We start from the raw sequence: 21,133 nt of genomic DNA, 5'->3' as shown, positions 1-21,133 counted from the left end.
TGCGCACTCCGGCGGATCAAACAAATTCGATATAACGCGGTTTCACCTATAACGCAGTAAGATTTTTTGGCTCCCGAGGACAGCGTTATATAGGGGTAGAGGTTTATATGGTAAGCCGCACTCTGGGATTTTACGCTGTAGCAGTGTCCACAAGTGACATTACTGCGTGGCAAGCTTGTGCGCTGTTGATTCAGATCCTGGTTTGCCATGCAGTAACTTGCCACATATCAATGATATTTTATCTTGAGATAAATCCATGGCCCATTTACTATTAATGATGGGAAAACACAAACTGCAATGAGTGGTGCGTGATGAACAGTAGCAAACACTTTGTAATTCCCCACTTCCACGCACACATGGTGGCAGCAAAGCTTCAGGTACTTTAATCTGAAAATCTTTCTTTGGACAGACAAAAGTTCATATGTCCTTTATCTAAAAAGCGAGTACACAGACACCTGCTTCTCCTTTCCAACAGGCAACCAATTTTAAATTATCTCATGTTTAGGCAATTTGATCTAATCTCTGGTCAGTGACTTCCTCTAATGAAGGATAAACTTGGCCTCTTTCTTTGATATTCTAATGGCTTATTGAGGACAAATTCACTTTATTTATTTGCAAGTCTTTCCTCCCACTAAGAGTTTAATTAGTGTTTAAACAGTGTGGATGGCCTTGATGAGCCCTGTGCACTGAGATGAATTTCACCCTTGTTTGCACTATAGGGTTTATGAAATGATGTTTTAGAAAACGGCACTAAGCACACCCATTGTACTTAGGGTGACCAGATGTCTCGATTTTATAGGGACAGTCCCGATTTTTGGGTCTTTTTCTTATATAGGCTCCTATTACCCCCTGCACCCATCCCGATTTTTCACACTTGCTATCTGGTCGCCCTAATTGTACTGTTACTTCCTAATGCTCAGACACCAATATTTCCATGGCTAGCTCTGGGTTTGGAAGTTCATTTTGGATATGGGTTAGCATGCAGAGAAGCACACCAAGCAACACATTTCAGTGTTCCCTCTCTTCTGAATGAATCTAGTCCTTGTGAAAGATGTCAGGCAGGATAGCTGTACTGCCACTGGCTGCCTGGGGACAGCTGTTGATTGTGGAAAATTAGTTTTTGCTTGAAAAAAAGGCATTAATTTAGCACTGCTTTGAAGGGTCTGCAACTTTTCTGGGAAAATGCTGACTGTAGTGGCTGTTCCCAGGTTCCTTCACCCTGTTCCTTGACAGCACACTTTATTTCTTTGTCACTGCCGAGCCCTGAACTTTTTACAAAAGGAACAGTGATTGATGCATAGAAGGGGGCAAATATCCCAGTAGTCACCTGGCCCCTCCCACCACCCTTCTCACTGCATTTATTTTTTCCCCACACATGGATCTATTCTGCCCTGTGCAGAGGGAGCACATGGGTTCATGTAATGAGTCTAGTAGACTTATAAAAAGAATAGAGAAGGATCACAATGGAAGGTCTTCCCACAGCAGTGCTGCATTAGACTGATGCTGTTTTTGCTGCCTTTATTAGGTTTATCCAGTCTATTAGGTTTGTCTTTCTGGCCCCAGATAAACACCCAAGTATAATACTCAAAGTGTATATCTAAATATGTACAGAGAACATAATACATTGAAAGATGAACTTCTGGCCTGTGTCTTTACATTGCATTCAAAGCTTCAAAACTTGGTTAAAATTTTCTGAAGACATGTTTTTTAACTCTCTCTCTCATATACTTGGCTGCATTTGTTCTGGTTTTGTTGTTTTCATCTTCATTGTAGTAAGAGCCTCAGGACACTTCATTTTTTTAAAGTAATATATCATGGTCACTGCTGCTTATTTACTGAAGATAGGGATTCATCTGAAAATGTTAGTCAAACCTAAACTGACAAAATAATATTCCAGACTGAATAAAATATCTTTAGTGGATGATGTTGAAATAACAATATTTATTGTCAGCTGAGAATGTCAGTATTTCTGCACTGGATGATCATTATAAACCATCACCTCAACCAAGAAGTGTCTTAAGAAAGAGCAGCCATGTAGAAGACAAAGATGTTGCCAAGGCAGAAGATAAGGCTTCTTCTAGTTACAGATTATCTTCATTTTCTGCACCATCCTCCCTGACTAGGCTGAGTGACAAAATAACAACATCTGAGAAAAGGGCACTTGCTGAAAGCCCTAGTCCTGAGGTAAGAGAATTATTGTAGTATCTATTATGTTTGTGCATAGTTATCTATTTTTTTTTCTTCTACGTATGTTTTGCCTATTCTAGACTGTGGAATAACATAATCTACATTAGAGGCTTTTTTCCAAACACCCTTTTTATTCACCTGTGATTGTGATACCATTTTCCATAACAAAAAAATAGGGGGTGGGGAGAGGGTGAAAGAGGTACATTTAATCAAGTTTTCAAGCAGCATTGCTCCTTGGATTGAAAAAGTGGAGCTTCTGTGTTAAATAGTCTCCTACATTTGCAACTTTGAGCATTCTGTTGCCTTGCTGTATCTCTTTATTGATCTACAAGGAAGTAGTTCTCAACTATAGGTCATTAATATTGGCAGAATTTGATCTTTATTTTTTATAATTTCAATGAATAATATCATTGTTTATTTTAAAGCATTTTTCCAATTTTTATTGATTTAGTTTTTCATAGTTGTGCAAAATTATGGGTTTTAAGCAATTTTTTGTATTTACTTATTTAAATTTTCACTGTTGCAGGAAATTATGGATGGAGTCAAACAATCTGGTGGGGGGTCAGACAGTAATTATTTGATCACAGTAGACCTTAAGGTTCAGAAAGTTAAAGCTTTATAGCCATTAAAACATAAATTGTCAACATCATATGTCTAAATATGCAAAACAAATAGCATCATTTTTTTTTACTTTACCTATCTGTAAATTTTTATTATTATTGATGGAAATATTTTTAGTGGATTTGTGTGTGCACAGTGAAATTGACATTTACCAGTAAAAATCTAATCCTTCCAAGCCTAGCGGTATGTTGTTATAAAAAAGTTCTATCCCTTTTCATGCACATTTTTCTTCACCAATGTAACATGACTAATAAGTTGTATGTAAAGATTTCTTTATGCTGTGAACAGAGACCTAAGGATGACTGCATTAATTTTGTTTTCTCAAAATTGGTGGATGATGGTGTGGAAAGAAGGTCATAGGGACAGAATCCTTCCTCCATAAAATAGAAAAATGCTCTAGGCAGTACACCTAGTTACCATGTCAGTATGCAGAACCTTTCCACAGAGGAAGGGTAGTGGCCTATGTTGAGTCTCAAACTGACTAGTATATATGCTACTTATCAGCAGTATTCAGAGGAACAGCAGCAGGTTGAACACTACTCCTTGTTGCTATGTCCTGCCATGGGGAAAGTGCCTAATTGTGCCTGCAGGATTCTTATGGCAGACGATACAGCTGACATCATCTTTGCTCTTCTTTGGCCATATCTACTGCTCCACATTTGGGACTAAGGGGGTGTTACTAGCATTGCCCACCAAAGTCCTGTGCTGTATCTCCCCTGTGTGGATGTTGCAGGCACAAACTAAAAGGTTCCTAGTTTGCATTAACATCACTTCTTTTCATGCCCCTATAGTCCAAACTGTGGGGCAGTATAGACAAGCCATCTGCTTCATTATTAAGGGCAGGATTTGACCTTAATGTGTGGTGAGTTTATGCCCTTTTTAAAATCTGTTTGTTTACCTTTACATCTCCTTTAATTTAAACAGTAGCCATATTTTTCTTAAGGAACTTTAAATAAATATTGCATAGAAAACTATGTTTTAGAAGCAAGTTAACTGATTTTGATTTGGTGTGAATTGTTCATGTTGCTTATGCTGTCACTTTCTGCTTTAAGGGTCCATGGCTAACAAGCTCTCCACCACCGTTCCCTATTCATTTTCATTCAGCTGATGAAACATCTGGAGACTCCAATTTGTTAATGTGTGGCGAAGGCTCTCCTTCAAAAGGTAGAAATCAATATACTTCATATAGAAGCATTATACTTGAATATGTGCAACCAGTGAAATAATATAATTGCTTAGTATAAGCAACTTTTAAGGGCCTGATACTACTGTCCATGATGTCAATGTAGTCTGTTTCCATTGATAGAGGTGGATCCAACCCCAAGTTTATTTTAGAAATCTGAGACTAGCTGCAGTATGCATCTCCCCTGCATTATTATGTATTATTGGTGTCAGTTTGTTGCAGAGGAGTAATCAATAAGGTTACATCTACACTACACACCGCTTTTGGTGGCCTATAGTATACATACCCATGTAGCCCCCCTAATATAAATAGTAGTGTAGCCATGTAGTGGGGCATGACTTAGGCGAGTAAAGACATACCGAAAGGATGTGGATAGGTATGTGAATACATACCCTACACATTTTCTACTTGCCCAAGCTGAGCCTTCCTATCTACATTGCTATTTTTAGCAGCGTAGTGTCCTGCTGCCTTCCTGCTTTGGAGCCTTTCCCCTCCATGAAAAGACTCCCCCAGTGGGGGGAAGGTTCTGGTAGCGGGGAGGCATCAGCTGCCTCCCTCTTGCCAAAGCCTTTCAGTGACGTGTAGCTACACAGCTCAGTGTGGACACTGCCTACTTTTTCCTGGGGTGTGTAACTACATGTACACTTCACACTGCTGAAAGTGATGTGTAGTGTTGATATAACCTAAGATGGCTTCTGGAAGTTTACTATAGTTACATTAACAAATTGAAATCATAACTGATGTTGTTTGCAGGTTCTTTGTTACAAGCAGTTCTGAATAGTGTCAGAAAGCATGATACATAAGAACTAGATAAACATTCTTTTTAGGAAGACAGACTAAAGTTTGAGAAATGAGCTCCTACCTTTGCTCATATTCTGTGTACTTAACACTGTCTAAACATCTTTGAGACTTGCTTAAACTACTGCTCCTGAATTTCCCTCTCCATTCCAACCTAGTCACTTTCTTTAATTAATAATCTCCATCTGCCTTCAAATGTCCCTCATCCTCCTTCACCCCTTCCAGGCACAGATCTATCTTAACAACTGACTAGATAAACTGTTGGTCACCATTTCATGTATAATGGGAGGATGGTCTTGTGGAAATTACAATGTCTGCATTCTGTTCCTGGTTTTGTGAACTTGCTCAAGTTACTTATCCTCTCTGTATTTCTGTTTACTATTGCTTAAATGGGGATGATAAATATTACTTGGTTTCTGCATTGTACAAGACACAGACATACCGAGAATCCATGCCCCAAAGAGTTTACAATCTGTAAGACTGATACAGATAGATAAGATGTACAGGCGGACTCATAGAAGAAATTAATAGAGTTTAAATGGGGCCCCGCTGTGCTGTGTGTTATAGAATATGTATAAAAGGTAGTTGTCCTTGCCCTGAAAAGTTTACCATGTAGACAAGATGGACAAAGGGTTAAAAAAAGGATATAACATATAAACTGAGGGATGACTGGAAAGTGTCATGTAATATATATATTTAGTTTGTACTCTTGGGTTGAAGAATACATTTGATGTGAGTTAATGCTTGTGGGCATTATGGTGAAGCAAGTCTTTTGGACAGCTTTGAACATGGAGAGGATGGTGAGCCCTGTTGTACTTGATTGGAGAGGTTTTCCATGCATGGAAAGAAGAGATGAAGTAGTGAAGATGAGGACATTTGTGGAGCAAACGAAGAAGGACAAATATGACAGACAAACAATACTGAGATGTAGTCTGGGGCAGATTTGTTCAGGGCATTGAAAGAGAAAATAAGAAATGTAAACTTGATACTGTAGTCTGTAGATGGGGGAACAAGTGGAATGGTTCTAAGAGGGAGTGCTATAGTCTGATCTGGCAAGGAAGATATCACAATAATAATGGTTGTCTTATAGCATTTTTCAACTAGAGATCTCAAAGCACTATGGGAAGATGGTACTGTAATCTCCATCTTCCAAATTGAGGCACAGAAGTAAAGTGATTTGTCCAAAGTCACACAGTAAATCAGTGGCAGAGCTAGCAATAGAACCAGGTGTCCCAGCTTGCAGTCCAGTGCCCTGTCCACTAACTCCATAGGACAATGGCAAGTGTTGCGGTTTAATTAATTTTTGTAAACTCCTCTAATACCTATAATTGGAAAGTGATATGCAAATAAAATATGCAAACTTTACTTAACCACAGGAGACAGAAACTTGTTTATATAATAATGCAGAAATTGTGCACAATTAGAGTTCTCATTAGTACTCTGGACTTTCCAGTGATTTAGCTTTCACACCTTCAAATTAGAACTTGTCCAAATGTTACCTTATAGAAGCCTTATAGGATACAGAGATCTCCAATTCATTGTCTTAGATCACACTCTCCAAATTGTAGGCCCAGCTGCATAGCTGCAGTGATCTCGTAGCTAATTCCCTGTCACTTCCTCCTTTCAGAATTCCACCAAAAATGTGCACAGGAATGTAACTTGAGAGTTACTATGGCTTCTCTTGATATTTGTCTTTATGTTTTACAGGTATAGAAATCCTATATTTATCACAGTGTAAATTACATTAGGAATACCTGTTTAAAGCCTTTTTAAAATGAATGCTAATTAATGATTATTCCAGTGAGGCATACATTTAGTCTTTGATTTGTATTTTTTAAGTGCTGCATAAAAAACCGCCATCAGCTACTTAGCAAAATTTTCCTGTTCCAAAGGGGAAAATGTGTATCTGAGTCAGAAATAGCATATAAAGTGTGTTCTGCCATTGTTTTGCAAAAACCTCTATAATACTTCAGTGAACGCCAGAGTAGCTCTTGATGTGATCCAAATGTTTCTTGCTGTTACTTCATGTTAGAAACTTGTCTGGATCTGATCAGGTGACTAAATAGTTTACAGTTTTGCTGAACTGTTTTATCTCAAAACTGCTGCGACTTGCCTTAAAATAAAAAAATACATTTGTTGCAGCAGTAATATTAACTTGTAATATGATTTTTATGTATACTTTTGTAAGTTATTAAGGTATACAGAAGATAATTTGTCTTGTATTAAGCTTAATGAGCTTTTTCATACATGAATATTTTAAGTACCGTATAGAAATATCTCAATTAATGAACCACAAACTTTTTCTTAAAAATTACATCTCTTGATGTCTTATTTCTCATCTCCCATATTGTTTTTTTTGACTTGCTTTAGCCCAGGATCAAACAGTAGATGATGACTGCAGGGATTTGAAATTGGAGAATAATGGCAGAAAATCGCCATCTGTGATAGAACTAATGATGACTACAGTGTATGAGAAAACTAAGAAACTACAGAAATCAACTGATGACCAGCTTGAAGAAAATTTGCAAACATTGGAAGAGAAATTCATTGCTGATGGCATAAAGGAAATGTCACTGAATGATAAATCTGAAGACATGGCGGAAATGAGCACTTCAGAGGACTCGGACAAGGTATCTTTTAAACATATAATTTTGTATCATAATTTATAATAAAGACCTGGAAGCTTCAATGAAAAGTTATCATATGAAACTTGTTGGTTCCATCTTGTATATGTACAGATATTATTTTATAATAGAATCAATATTAGAAGCCACCCATTACTGCCTGGTTTCTGGTATTGATTCTGTTCTCAAAATTGATGCTATTTTATAAGATGAGGGGAACATACATTCAATGAATATTTAAAAACAAATAAAAGGTACCAAACTTTGGGCTTGTTGGCCTTATTTAAATCCACGTCTAGAATTTAAAATAAACCGGGTCAGATCTTTAGGAGGTATAAACTGGCTTAGATCAGTTGAGGTGAATATGCCAGCAGAAGGTCTAATTTACAATGTTTTAAGTGCTGTTCACACCAGTGATTTGTATAATGCATATGGTAAGTGTTAGCTATAGTACAAGGCAAAAAGAGAATATACTTATACTTAGATTGAAAGCTTTTTAGGGCTGGAACTGTCTTTTTGTTCTATTTGAGCCCAGCATGCTGGGGTCCTGGTCCATAACTAGGACTGTTCAGCGCGCTGGTAATACAAGTAATGAATAATAACTGTATACTATCTACTTTCTCTTTCTATATTAAGACACTTTTAAAATGTAATCCCGACTAAATAGTGATGTTTCTGTGTAAAGTACTATAATGGAGATTATGGTATACTTTATTTTGGTTTTTATTTATAAGATCATGCTGGACTTCATCTTGGCTACATTTTGTTGATTATAATAAGCACAAAGAATGGCAGAAAATACTTGTTCACCTTCCTTGCATTCATATTTTGCACTCCTGTATTTTATGAAGCCTCTGATACAGCATTTCCAGAGTATATGCTGCAGAACTGGTTTTGTTGTTTGACAGGTATAATATTTTTATTTTTCCTTTTCGGTTTGTTAGAAAGAATTTGAATATAAGGAGACACTTTCACAAAAAGTGAGACCTTCTTCATCAAGCAGGTAAGTAAACGATACCGATATGTCAATGTTTACAATCTGATCCCATCTGATATGATCTCTTCAGAAAGGTAAGATACGCATGATCGACACACACTGGCCACTCATTCATCACACCCATCATCACCCTGTCACCAACATTTGGCCTTCTGTGGAAGGGTGCTGGAGGAGGGGAGGTGCAGCTTTTTTGCAGGGTGACAACCCTCCACATCTCCACTGGCAGATCAGACCCACCAAGGGCCTTTGTCAAAATCTTCATCTATTTGTGCCATGAGACCCACAAGTGACTCTAGCCCACGGTTTTACTCCTGGGAGATTTCTGTGCCACTGCACATGTGCAGAATTTATGTCCCCCACAGATTTCTTTGCTTACCTGCAGAAAAATGACTTTCTGATGGGGAAGCAAAGGGAAGCCACAAGAACGGTCACGTGACCGTCCCCAGCAGTATGTTTTGGGTGCCCAGGGAAGCCAGCAGAGAGGTAAATCACTGTGGGGCAAGGGGCAGGACTGGGGAAGACCTGGCTGGTGGTTCCTACCCTGCACTGGGCTCAGCTTCTAGTCCCGGCTGGGCTGGGGAGGACATGACTTCCTCTTCCCCTGCATGGCATCCAGAGACCCCAGATTTCTCCCCCAGCTGCAGGAATCTCTGCAAACTCTTCATCCCCTCTGCTTCCTGCACCCATCGCTCCTCAGCTGCAGGGGGAGGGATCCTTGTACAGGGAGCTGGTCCCCCATCCGCTCAACCCCTGTGCATCCAGACCCCCTCATACCTAATCCCTCCAACCGAGTCTCCCCCACCCTTGCTCCTGGACCACCCTGATGAGCCACCTGGATCCCCACCCCACCAAGCCGCAACCAGCTGCTCCTAGATCCCCACCCCACTGAGCCCCACTCCTCCAGCATGTAAACCCCCCACTGACCCCCCAAACCCAGACACCCCCGCCGAGCTCTATTTCCCCCCCCCCCCCGACACAGACCCTGGCTGAGCCTCAACCACTTCACCTGGACAGACTCCCATTACTATGGCACCCAGAACCCCAGAACAAGCCCCTGTGGATCCAGATTCTCCCCTGCCCCCCCACTGAGCCACCCGCACCCAGATTGCCCTACATAGAACCCTCTTAACCCACACCTGGATCCCTCCACACTTGGATCCTACTTTGCTGAGCCTGCCTGCCCACACTTGGTGCATCTGGCACGGAGGGGCAAGGCCCTGGTGTGTTTCTGGGGCAGGTCCGGTCCTTGGTCTGTGTCAGGGTTGGGTGCAGCCTCTCCACTGAGTCCATGTTCCAGGGGGGAGATGCACAGTGATCTCCCACCTCTGTGCAGCCAGTGGCCTGTGCTCCCCAATGCCATGCTGGAGCCTCCACATTTATTTGATAAATAAAATTTGAAGAATTCTTAATTTTTGGCGCAGAATGCCCTCAGGAGTAACAGTTTGTACCTGTCTCAACATGTTCTTGTTAGGTTAAAGCATATAGGGCTTCTAATACTTTTGAACTGAAATTATTGTGTTTGTGGAGTTCACATTCTCTATTGGGTTGGCTAGCAGAATTTTTGTAGGTCCTGCAGGTTGTTTTAGTAGTGATAAAATCAATGTAAAAGCAGAAATGGACAATTCAGGCTGTCTCCTCCTCTTCCCCCCCCCCCCCCCCCCCCCCCAAAAGATATAACCTTGTGAAAACAGGATTATAAGCAATATCTTGAAGTAACTTCAATGAGAAGGCGCTCTACCTGGCATCCACTATAAGAAACTGAAAGCTTATTTTGATATATTTATGAATTGATGCTTCACAGGTCTCTGTCCTCTACATACTTGAAGAAAGCTGGGAAAACCATCCCTTCATCTACAACTACATCTTCTCAATACTTGGGAACATTAAAGGTCTTGGACAATAAACACTTACAAAAATACAGTGCTGAGCTTGACAAAGCAGATAGTCTACGAGCAGCTGTTTATCAGGTAAATTTTGGCATATCAAAAGCCTGCATGAAAAGATCCTACCAATAAGAATAAAAGCCTGTTAATTATACTCAATGTGTGTATGCACCTTTCTTAAATCAAGACTTTTTTTTATTCTTAAAAAATTATGCTTCACTACAAAGGGTGGATTCAGATGAGAAAGAAACAAACTTATCTCTATTTTACTGTTGTGGCAAAATGTTTTTAAACACAATAGATGATCTCCATTATTATATTTGTTGTTTTTTATTTTTAATATGTATCCTATACATCCTATACATTCTTTTCTCTGTATTTTCTGTTCCAAAGGCACATTTAATGGGAAAGGTAAAAAGAACTTGATGTCAGATCTTACATTTTTCCCTGGAGCAGCATAATTTATCTGAATTCTGCTGCCCTCTGTAGTAAAAGTGAGCATAAATCTCAACTGTGGTCATAGCCGTCTATTGATCATAAGTTATTTCCGCATAAGGAAAATCATATTCACTTAACTAAACAGTTTAATGGTTCTAAATGTCATGTTGTCTCAAGTATTTTGTGTTCATTGACTCATAGCCACTTTCTAAAGTCAAATAGTCTTCACTGAGATATTTTAGCTTCTCAGTACAACATACTAAACACATGAACAAATGTACAAAATTTGACCCTGATCCTGAAAACACTCACCCACTTCTAAAACTTTGTGGATGTCTATAGCCCTTGAAGCCAATGGGTTGAGGACTTTTCATTGCAGATATTTCTGAATTAAACATATAATAGGTTAGAGTTTTTTACTAAATTTTGGGATCCTGTAGATCCTAAATGGCTAAAATGTATTCTGTACTTTTAAAACAAAAATCACCCAGGGGAAACTTAAAATAATGGTTGTAGATATTTTGTATTAAAAGGTTTAGTAGCTGCAGCTCATTCTTGTATATGTATACATGGGGATGCTTCCTTCGCTCCCCAACAACTATTTTTCTGATGCCCTATTGAAGATTTTGAGACGTAGTGTTATGTCATTTATATTGCTCTGCTCTCCCATCCCTCCACCCCCCAGGATTTTAACATTGGAGGTAAATCAACCAGTTAGCTCCTCCTTCTTTCCTGCCCTTCCATGCTCACATTCTCTTTCTTTTATTTCCATACTGAAATCTTTTTGTTAAAATAGAGTTATTAATTTCTTAAGTTTTATTCTTAAAAGTTGAAACCTTTGATCAGAATATTTTTTGTGCTGCAGATCCTCAGAATGTGGTTTAAATGATACCTCATCCAAATGGGCTTATTGCTATAGTAATAGTTTGCATATATAAAATGATGATGATGATGATTTTTATATATGAAAACAGAAATACTGTCAGCATTGCCTATGGTCATTACATCAGATGTTGCTTTATCAATAATACTCAGTTACTTTGGTACAAGATCTAGTTACTGCTTAAAACTCTTCAGCTACAGCTTTTTCCTTAATCTTATAGGATTGGTTGGAAAAGAAAAGAGTCTTTCTACTGGAACTGCAGAGAATTAAAAGGAACAAAGCAGAAAATTTAAAGAATGCAAATGAAAAGGTTTGTTTAAATGTAAATATTTGATTAAATAGGAGCTATCCAACTGCCACTCTGTAAAGTAATGTCATTACAATATTTGTTGTGATGTATTTAAAAAAGGAAAGAAGCAGAGAAATGAAATAGTGGAAATCCCCTTCATTGGAGCCACTTTGCAACCCCTCAACCATCAACAAGCATCTCTAAATCCATCATAGCGAGCCACAAGAAGATTGCTCCAGTTTATGTGGAATGGGGCTGATGTAATAGCTCTTATATGTCCTAATCCTTGTGGCTGCCACAGGGAGTGTGGCTAGGGAAAAGAGGGGTGTAGCTGGTGCTTCCCTGCACCCTTAGAATCCTTGGATGCCATATAAATTAAAACTATCTTTGCAGCTCCCTTCATGTTTCACTTTGTGCTTCTTGACTGCAGCCAGCAGTCTGGGTCCATCTTTGTGTTTTTATTATGATGATTATGGGATAGTCTGTATTTCAGCAATGAAATTTAAAGAAGTCATGTGTCTGAAGATTTTCTATATTCAGCTGTATGTAAGCGTCTACATTTAAAGCAACATGTATGCAATTATATTATATTCATCTTCCTTAGGAAAAATGAAGAGAATTTATTATTTAAGAACTAATGTTTTTTTATACACAGTCTTCAGAAGTGAATCATAGTAGTTTTTATATCTATCAATCTTGTAGAAAACAGCCTCATATTATAGGTCACAAAAATTGGTCATGCTTGAGCAGTAGTTCAAATCACAACTGAACCACTCATTTAGAATGTCTTCTGCAAGTCAGTTTTCTTTCATTTGTTTCTTTGGCTAACACTACATTTGAGAGTTTATGAAATGCAACATTTTCTGAAGTATAAATTTTTCTTATGTAGAAAGAAGCTACTAAGAAAGAAGAAGCAATTGCATCTTTTGAAGCCTGGAAGGCAATGAAAGAAAGAGAAGCAAAAAAGAAACTAGCTGAAAAAAAGAAGCTTGAGGAGTTGAAGAAACGGAGAGCAGCAGAACAGAATGAAGAGAAAAAAGAAGAAGCTCAAAAGGCAGTGAGAAATCTATACCTGACACACTTAACTCAAGAGAGTCCTTAGTAAAAATGTAGTTGACAACAAGAGATGGACCCAAACCATACCCCTAGAGCCGGATACCCCGATCTTTGGGAGAATTCATGTCTAGACTGTCTTCTTTGTAGCAGGGGCTAATCTCTCATCCTATGCACATACACACATTTTTTCTATTGACATTTAGGTTTTTTTAATGTGAAATACTTTGTTCCATATACATAAAATAGTTAATCAACTGAGTAACGTGTTGGCAGCAGAAAGGCTTTTCTAAGGAGCTGGGAGTAGTAAATTCTTCTTGCTCCTTGTAGCAGTATGTTTTGTGGAGCTAAAACCCTGTGAATGAGCAATCCAAAGGGGGATGGGTAGGAAAGAAAAATATCTATAATGTAAGGGAAGTTTTGGAACAAAGATGATATGCAACTTTGCTAATGAACTTGAGGTCTTCTTTAGGCATTTGAAAAATGGAAAGAAAAGAAAGCAGAATATCTAAGAGAACAAAGTAGAAAGGAAAAACGAGCTGAAAGAATCAAGAAGAAGAAAGAAGAGGAAGCTATTGCAGAAAAGAAACGAGACAGCATGTCTGCTGTTGATAAATGGTACTGCTACAGAGGATTTAGTTACATAACTGTGTATGGGCCAGCACCTATGTCTAATCATTTTGCAGGGAATATTTGGCCTGAGGGCCTGAACCTGCAAGGGGCTGAGGATCCTCAATTCTCACGGAAATCAGTGGGAGGGAAGGGTGCTTAGCACCTCACAGGGTCAGGGTCATTGTTCCCAAATGTGAGTGTGGTAGCTTCATTTTCGTTCTCATTTGTCCACCTTATAAAACTTGCCATACAGCTTCTATTCAATCTGCTAAATTGAAAGTCTCTTCTCAAGAAAAGCCAATGATTTGAAAAGTATGAATGTTGCAAATCAAAAGTGAGGTACATTGGATAGCATGGAACCTTGTACTACCAATCTCATGCTTAATTAGTAACCCACGATTAAAAAAGCGGGCACTACAATTTGGGGTTTTATATAGTCTATTGTGTTTCTTGGAAATCTAACAAATGTCTGGACAAACCAGGTATATTCACCAGTACATGAGATACATGTCTGCTGGATAGATTTTTTTTCTAATGTCACCAAGAAGTGTGCTTTGTGCTTTACAGAACAAGTGAGACTGATTCCTACCCTGAAGAGGTTATAGTCTAATTTTAGAGATGACACAAAATGTGAGGAAAGGGAGAAGGAAGAACAAGGATTACAATAACACTAAGGGGCAATGCAGCTTATACATGTGCATATCTTGATGGTTCAGAGGGTTTGTGCATGTATAGGTGGCCTTTGAAGATTTTTTTAAGTTTTGTTTGTAGTTTATCCTCCAACCATGTTATCAAATTTGTCAATAGACATAAATGTCAATTCCTGGTACTGTTCACGATGTTTGATTAACCAATCACATTTGCAGCATTTTTTTAATTCAGTGAATAGTATCTTATATTTCTCTCCATATTTAGGAATGAGAAAAAGGAAGAATTTGTAAAACAAAAGAAGACAGAAAAAATCCAAGAGAAAAGACAGCAAGAAATAGAACAGGTTGAAAGGGAAGAAAAAGATAAAAGGGCTCTGGAGGAATATGAAAGATGGCTGGTAAACATATTTTTTCACACTTCACTACATTTATGCTTGTGTTTTTTAACAAATAATGCGTGTGAATAACTTTTGAATTATAATCGTCAATGCTTTTCATCATGTTATGAAAGTGGCCAGGTGATGGCAGTACTATACCTTTTCATGCAGTTCCTCTGAGAGTTATTTTAGCAAATCACTTAAAAGTGCAGTGTATACGACATCTGGCATGCACAGGATATAGTCTCCCTATCTATGTGCCATAGAGTTCTTTGCATTTTACAGTTAGTGAAAGTACAGTCTTCTCTTCTCCCATTCAATGTCAGGAAGAGCCACCTCTGAAGGGCCAACTCAGCACAGCACAGAACCAGCAAAGGCTAGAAGCAGCACCAGCTGCAAAAGTGAGTGCATTTAGATTCAAGGAAACAGTTTTAAATATGGGAAGTTGTATAAATCAAAATAAATAAGAACAGTTACACTAAGGATTGAGATTACCTCCATTTGATAGGAAGGGGTGACCTCTGATGTGCTATTGTGGGAAGAAGTCATTAGGAGCCTTTCCAGTCCCACAAAAACCAAACAAGTCAAGATTTCTTTACTACCGCTCAGGGGAACCCTAGGATACAGATAGCTAATGCACAGGAACATATACTGTGCTCTCAAAGGGTTTGATTTGCTGATTAGGAGAATGTCTAGCTTCTTCTGCCCCATCCCCACCACCACCTGTGGTGATGCTGTCGGCAGCACACTGAGGCATCAATCCTGCAAACAGATAGTCCCACTAAAGTGAAGCACCTACTTACATGTTTAAAGCTGAGTATGTGCAAGTGTTTGCAGGATCAGGGCCTAACTGGCATGCTTGTTGCTGCTCTTCTGAACGGGAGCAGATTGTACCCCACCTCACATCTCCTCTGTCCATTTTCTGAAATCTTGCCCTTGGCTGTGGCTCAAGTCTCTGTATTTTGGAGGTCACATCAGCCAATGTTTCTGTTCATCCTTGCTCTGTTGGCCAGAGCAGTATTTAGGCTTATATAAAAACAATGAGAATGTAAAACTTTCACTTTTTATAAATTTAGGGAAAGAACACTTGTATGACTCAAGTTGTCAATTTATTATCTAGGTAACTAAGAGGATTTTTGTATGTACCCAGATTATTGGTGTCAGTAGCTGTAAGAAGGTAAATAAGTAAAAAAGTGTTCTATTAGAAGACAAGTAACGTAATGAAAATCTATTAATTCTTCCCACTAGCAATCAGTAGGGAAAAATAGTTTTGAGAATTAATTAAATCTTTCAGCTCATGGAGCAAATGGCAGCCTTTATGGATAGCACAAAACAGGAATTTTAAAATCCTCTCTAAATCATAAAAATACAATAGAACAGGGAATTCTGTTGTTACTGAAGTGTCATACTGTGGCATAGAGTTCACCGATTGTGTGCATGCTTATCTCAAGGGAAGGGTGTCGACAGGACTTTTTCCATCCTGGAATTTAAAACTCTAGAAATGGAGATGTTGAGTTTTTGTTATTAACACTTCTAAAACTCTAAGATGAAAAAGATAACTTTGTTTCCTCTACAGTTAGTCCAGTAATTAAAATTCTGTTTTTGTGATATTATTTACCTCTTAGATACTCAATTTAATAGCAATAGTGGTTCAATTTCCATTTTGTTATACCATGGAGTTATATCAATACCTGAAATAGATTAACAGATGCATGTAGGCATATTAAAATATTTGCAAGCATATATACTGACACCACACCTGATTCTAGCTGGTGAGTAGTGAGATTTCAAGTAAGCACTCTTTTCAAACTACAGATCTTGGAGATTTGTATAGTATAGCAAGTTTATGTATCCTCTAAGAAGCTTGGCCCTTATTCTGAGGGTTAGCACTGCTCAACACCCAGTTTTTTAACATTATTCATCTAATGATGCACCTTATACGTTTATATGCTCTAGGAGTTGTGGTAAATTGAATTAGATGGGTTTTACAGATTTGTTATTTTTTTGTGTTGGAAATAATTTGGATGATTTTACAGATTTTAAGGCTTGTTTTGAAAGATTTTATATATTGGAAATTTAGCCTAGTAGTGGTGTAGTAGTGCTCAGCAGTGTTGAAACATGGGCTTTACTACTATTCCTTTTATCTTTCTCCCTAATGCTTCATTAACTGCATAAAACAAAATCGTTATGTTGCAACCACACTGCCGTGGGGTATGGTCTGGTCAGATGTTGTAAATGAAGAAAAGTTGCACTGACTCAGTTTTGTTGAAGCAAGTGTGCAAAAACAGCAGTGTGAACATTGAGCCTCAGCCAGCAGCTCAGGTTCTCAAGTCCAGTCAGCCCCCGGGGCTGGAGCTTGGGTGCTAGGCCAAGTCTCCTCTGGACATGCAGTATCCCTGCTGCTATTTTTAGCATGCTAGCTCAAGCCCTGCTAGCGCAAGTCTGTCTGCCAGGCTCGGAGTCTCGCTCACAGCTGCAGTTTAAACCTACCCCGAAACAAACATTATTTAATGTATGACTGGCTGCTGCTGCTATTTTGTTTCTTACTGTATCTCTTCCATAATTCTGATTATGCTTCCCACAACACCTGTGTGCACACAACCCTCTTATTTATTATTTGGGGAGGAGGAAGGTTTTTGGTAAGTTATTTCTCATGGGGTTGTGAGTAGTGGTGAGGACTACTTGGCCATGTTCGAGGGGTGGGAGAGATGATAGCAGAAGGGCTCTCTTGGCAGGACTTGCTTATCAAATTCTCTCTTTAAAAACCAGCCAAACAAAAACAAGAACACTCAAACTATAAAAAAAACTTCATTAATGCAAATTAAGGTTAGGAACTGAAACCTCAAGAAATCAAGAAATGCTTAATTAAGCTGCCCAGACCAGCTTTAATGCTCATCCTGGAGTATATGCTGTGCAATTGGGTTTTTCCTTAAACAAACATACTATGCAGCATGTACTCAGTAATACCGTGTTACATATAGCAAGGTGCAATTCCTTAGTAAGATATTATTTGTGAAGTACTGGCCACCAGTGATACGATAAATCCTATTTTTCTTTAATCATTAGATATCAAATACCAGTCCTAAAATTTATTTCTGTACTCAATACAGATTCCAGAGTGACTGCAATTAAGTTAATTCTGAAATACATCTGCAGTATGTGTGAATATATTCCAAACAGTGTGCACTAATCATATATTTATTCCATTTTAGAGTATGTACCCATCCTAAACTCATATGCAGCTCAGTATTTCAACAAGAATATAAAATTTTGCCTTGACAGTACAAACTCTTTCCTCCTCAAACCACTACAGTGTTCCCTTAGAAAATCCTAAAGACTTAACTTGCAGCTTGACTGAAGGTCAAAAAGCTCAGGCTTTGTCAGTCAAATGAAGGTTTGCTTTGGAGTGGGGAGAAGAGAGCAGCGGCAGCTTGTAGAGGCAAAAGTTAAGTCAACTAGTCTGGAACCTCAAAGCTTATATTATCACTTGGGCCCAAGATATTCCTTGCATCTCTCCATTGATTTCAGTGGAATAATTAGATGTGAATCTGGCCAAACCAGACTGCCCATCCCTAATTCAAAAAGCATTTTAGAAGGAGTCAGAGTTTGGGAATTCATTGACTGCCCATTTTGAAATTTCTGTTGAAAACCAAGAATGAAGAATGAATTATAAATATTTTACAAAGGAACAAACTAAAAATTTCACATAACGTGAAATTATTTTTGCAAACATGCTGCTCAACATCATTGTTCTAATTTCCCAATGCTATGTTTGAAACTATAAAAAAGTCATTAGAACCTTATGACACTGTTAGCATGACATTAAAATGACAGAGCTTTGTTATAGCTAAACTGTTAAAAACCTGTTTTGTTACAGCATAGTGCCCGAGTAATTTAGAAAGCACTGAAAGGTATAGACATCAAACACCATCCTTTTTTATTGAAAACAGTATTTAAAATTGGAATTCAAGAGTCCTATATTTGAGGCATTAAGATGCGAATAGTCAATTGAAGATAAATACAGAAATTAGCTTGCCTATGCCTTGTATGTTGTGCTCCGCGTTTGGGTAATGCACAGCATAGCTCAGCTCCAAGCATTCACCTGAACCTGGGAGAAATGTAAGTCTGTAGCATGGATGTTGCACTGCTCATGCTGTGCAGCTGTATTTCTATAAGGGATGCTAGGATGAGCTTCCAAGCACAACTCCCTATTGCACATTAACATTACCTCTATATCTTCTGTATAATAAGATTCCAGGATTGTCACTCAGACTTTGTGTCACTATGAAGTGTAGACGGTCTGAGTCAGGGTGAAGAGAGCACTTTTTGTTTAAAATATCTCCAGGTTCAATCATCGCTGGGATTTGTAGTCTCTTACGATCCAGTGTTTAAGTTCTCAGCCATTTTCATCTTTTTTTTTTACATTTTATGAATTGCACCCATGAAACATCATGGACTTTCAACTAATATCTTTTGTAAAATAGTAATTATTTAATTTTCCTTTGACACAGTACTTCTCTGACACAACTGCCTCTAATTTCAGGAAAAGAAAGAGAGGAGAGACCAGATTGAGAAAAAACAAAAGAAGCTCCAGGTTATCCTTGAGGATGAAACCCCTCCTCCATGGAGCCCACCTGGCAAAGCTGTGTCCTCAAGGAACTACTGAGATGTCCATTGTCCTTTGTGAGGAAAATTCATGTCCAAAGTTCTGACATTGTCTAATCATCAGTATTTCACAACTGACTTTAAAGTGAATTGATACTGGCTCTTGCATCCTTTCTTTTGTAGGGTGATAATTTTTAGACTCCTCAGTTGGAACAACTGGGTGTATGTGCTAAATAGCTCAATTGTTCTTTTCCATTACATTTCACCAAAAGATTAATTTGTGTAATTTTTTTGCATTTAATTTCTTGCTTAAACTTTGTCAGTTGGCCCCTTTTGGTGAAAATTCATGTTCAGGACATGCAGGGCCAGACTCTAAAACACCCTTCTTCATATGAGTAGCACTTTACCCCACAAGTGGTGCCATTGAAGTCAGTGGGCCTGCCTGTGGATTCAGCCTGAGTAAGGATGGCAGAATCTGGCCCAAAATGAGTGGTCAAGCAAATGCTAGGTATGTTCCCATACGAAGTGCAGGGTGAAGTAGAAGAAAATATTTTAAACCATCATTCAAACATAGCTTCAGAGCCAAATTATTTACAAACTGGTAAACAATCCCTGAAGATTGGCAGGGGGAATAAATGCACTAAGCAAAAGGGAAAAAAAAAAAAAAAAAACAACAACAATCCTGAGGCTTTTACTGTATGATGAAACTTGCAATGTGCAGTTGTACAGAATGCATGGATAGCTTAGACTTTTGCAACAGCACAAATATCAGGTTTTTTTCAGTTCGAGTTTAAAGGACTAATAATGCTAGCCCCAGAAAAGGATCATTCAGAATTGTCCTGACTGTATTTAACTGAAGTAAACTTTGTCCTTGTTGAATCAATGGTGCCAGGTCTATTCTGTGAAGAGGGCCAAAGTATATTTTTATGATCCATGGGCCTAGCCTATAATATTAGGACTATATGCTACCTTGAGCTGCAGTAGAGCTTCTACTGATGTGCAAAGATTGATGCTAAGATATGAGCCTTTTGTAGTAACTAAATTTTTTAAGGCTAAATTCCATTCTCAGATACACTCAAGTATGTGCACAGTAATTTCATTAACTGTCAGTATAACTGGATTTATTCCAGAGAATATGAGAACAGAATTTGCAGCCTCTCATAGCTGTTTTAGATTGTCACAAACTCAGAGTGACAACTTGGTAATGGTAATACCCCCTCCTGCACCCCAAGCCCCTGCCCCAGCCCAGAGACCCCTCCCAGAGCCAAGCCCCAATACCCTCTCTGGCATCCAAGCCCCAGCCTTGAGCCCCCTCCCAGAGCCAGCCCCCAATACCCCCTCCTGCTCCCCAAGCTCTAAAGCCAGCCCCCCATACTCCCTCCTGGAGACAGCACCTCATACCCCCTCCTGCACCTGAACACTCTGCCTCAACCTGGAGTCCCCTCCTGCACCCAAACTCCCTCCCAGAGCTTGCACCCTTCACCCCCTCCTGCACCCCAAGCCCCAGCCCTGAGCCTCCTCCCAGAGCCAGCCCCCAATACCCCTCGTGCACCCCAAGCAATATTACCAATAACAGTAATATTACCATATCAACCAACAAAGAACTCAGAGTGTTCAACCGGCTGTGTCGGGTTGATGTGATACAGAAAGATTTAAGAGTTTAAAATTCTTCCCTCTTGGTGATTTTCCCCTCCCTGCTGAATTGTCTCTTTTCTTTGTTCCCCTTTGCAAGAAATCTAAAATAGTCTGGGCCATGCCCTTTGGCTACATTGTTGCTCCTCATATGCTGACTCCAGAATACATACATAGGCTGTATTTGAGAAAGACACATACACTGTTGATAATGCACTTTAGCACTCCGTAAAACTTTTTCTTCCATCTCCCACAGATACCGAAAAGTAATACATACCCCAGCTTCATTAGACTTCCACCC

At 38.9% G+C, this 21,133-nt stretch overlaps 1 protein-coding gene across 1 annotated transcript in view; it reads left to right on the top strand.

Annotated features, from left to right (window-relative positions):
- The window catches only part of MAP9 (microtubule associated protein 9), a 26,328-nt gene extending 6,464 nt beyond the window's left edge, over positions 1 to 19,864 (top strand). Inside the window, exons 4-13 of the mRNA XM_026647850.2 lie at positions 1,952 to 2,184; positions 3,861 to 3,972; positions 7,160 to 7,419; positions 8,358 to 8,416; positions 10,212 to 10,377; positions 11,835 to 11,924; positions 12,793 to 12,960; positions 13,429 to 13,574; positions 14,484 to 14,616; positions 19,139 to 19,864. Coding sequence (XP_026503635.1) covers positions 1,952 to 2,184; positions 3,861 to 3,972; positions 7,160 to 7,419; positions 8,358 to 8,416; positions 10,212 to 10,377; positions 11,835 to 11,924; positions 12,793 to 12,960; positions 13,429 to 13,574; positions 14,484 to 14,616; positions 19,139 to 19,261 — 1,490 coding nt within the window. The 3' untranslated portion in view covers positions 19,262 to 19,864. The remainder of the gene's footprint in view (positions 1 to 1,951; positions 2,185 to 3,860; positions 3,973 to 7,159; positions 7,420 to 8,357; positions 8,417 to 10,211; positions 10,378 to 11,834; positions 11,925 to 12,792; positions 12,961 to 13,428; positions 13,575 to 14,483; positions 14,617 to 19,138) is intronic.
- Positions 19,865 to 21,133: the final 1,269 nt, after the last annotated feature.

The sequence above is a fragment of the Terrapene carolina genome, unplaced genomic scaffold (genome assembly GCF_002925995.2).
Source record: "Terrapene carolina triunguis isolate 2854851 unplaced genomic scaffold, T_m_triunguis-2.0 Scaffold66, whole genome shotgun sequence".
In the NCBI taxonomy this organism is placed as follows: Eukaryota; Metazoa; Chordata; order Testudines; family Emydidae; genus Terrapene; species Terrapene triunguis.
Note: the sequence above shows the minus strand (reverse complement) of the source record. Positions and strands in the feature narration are given on the sequence as shown.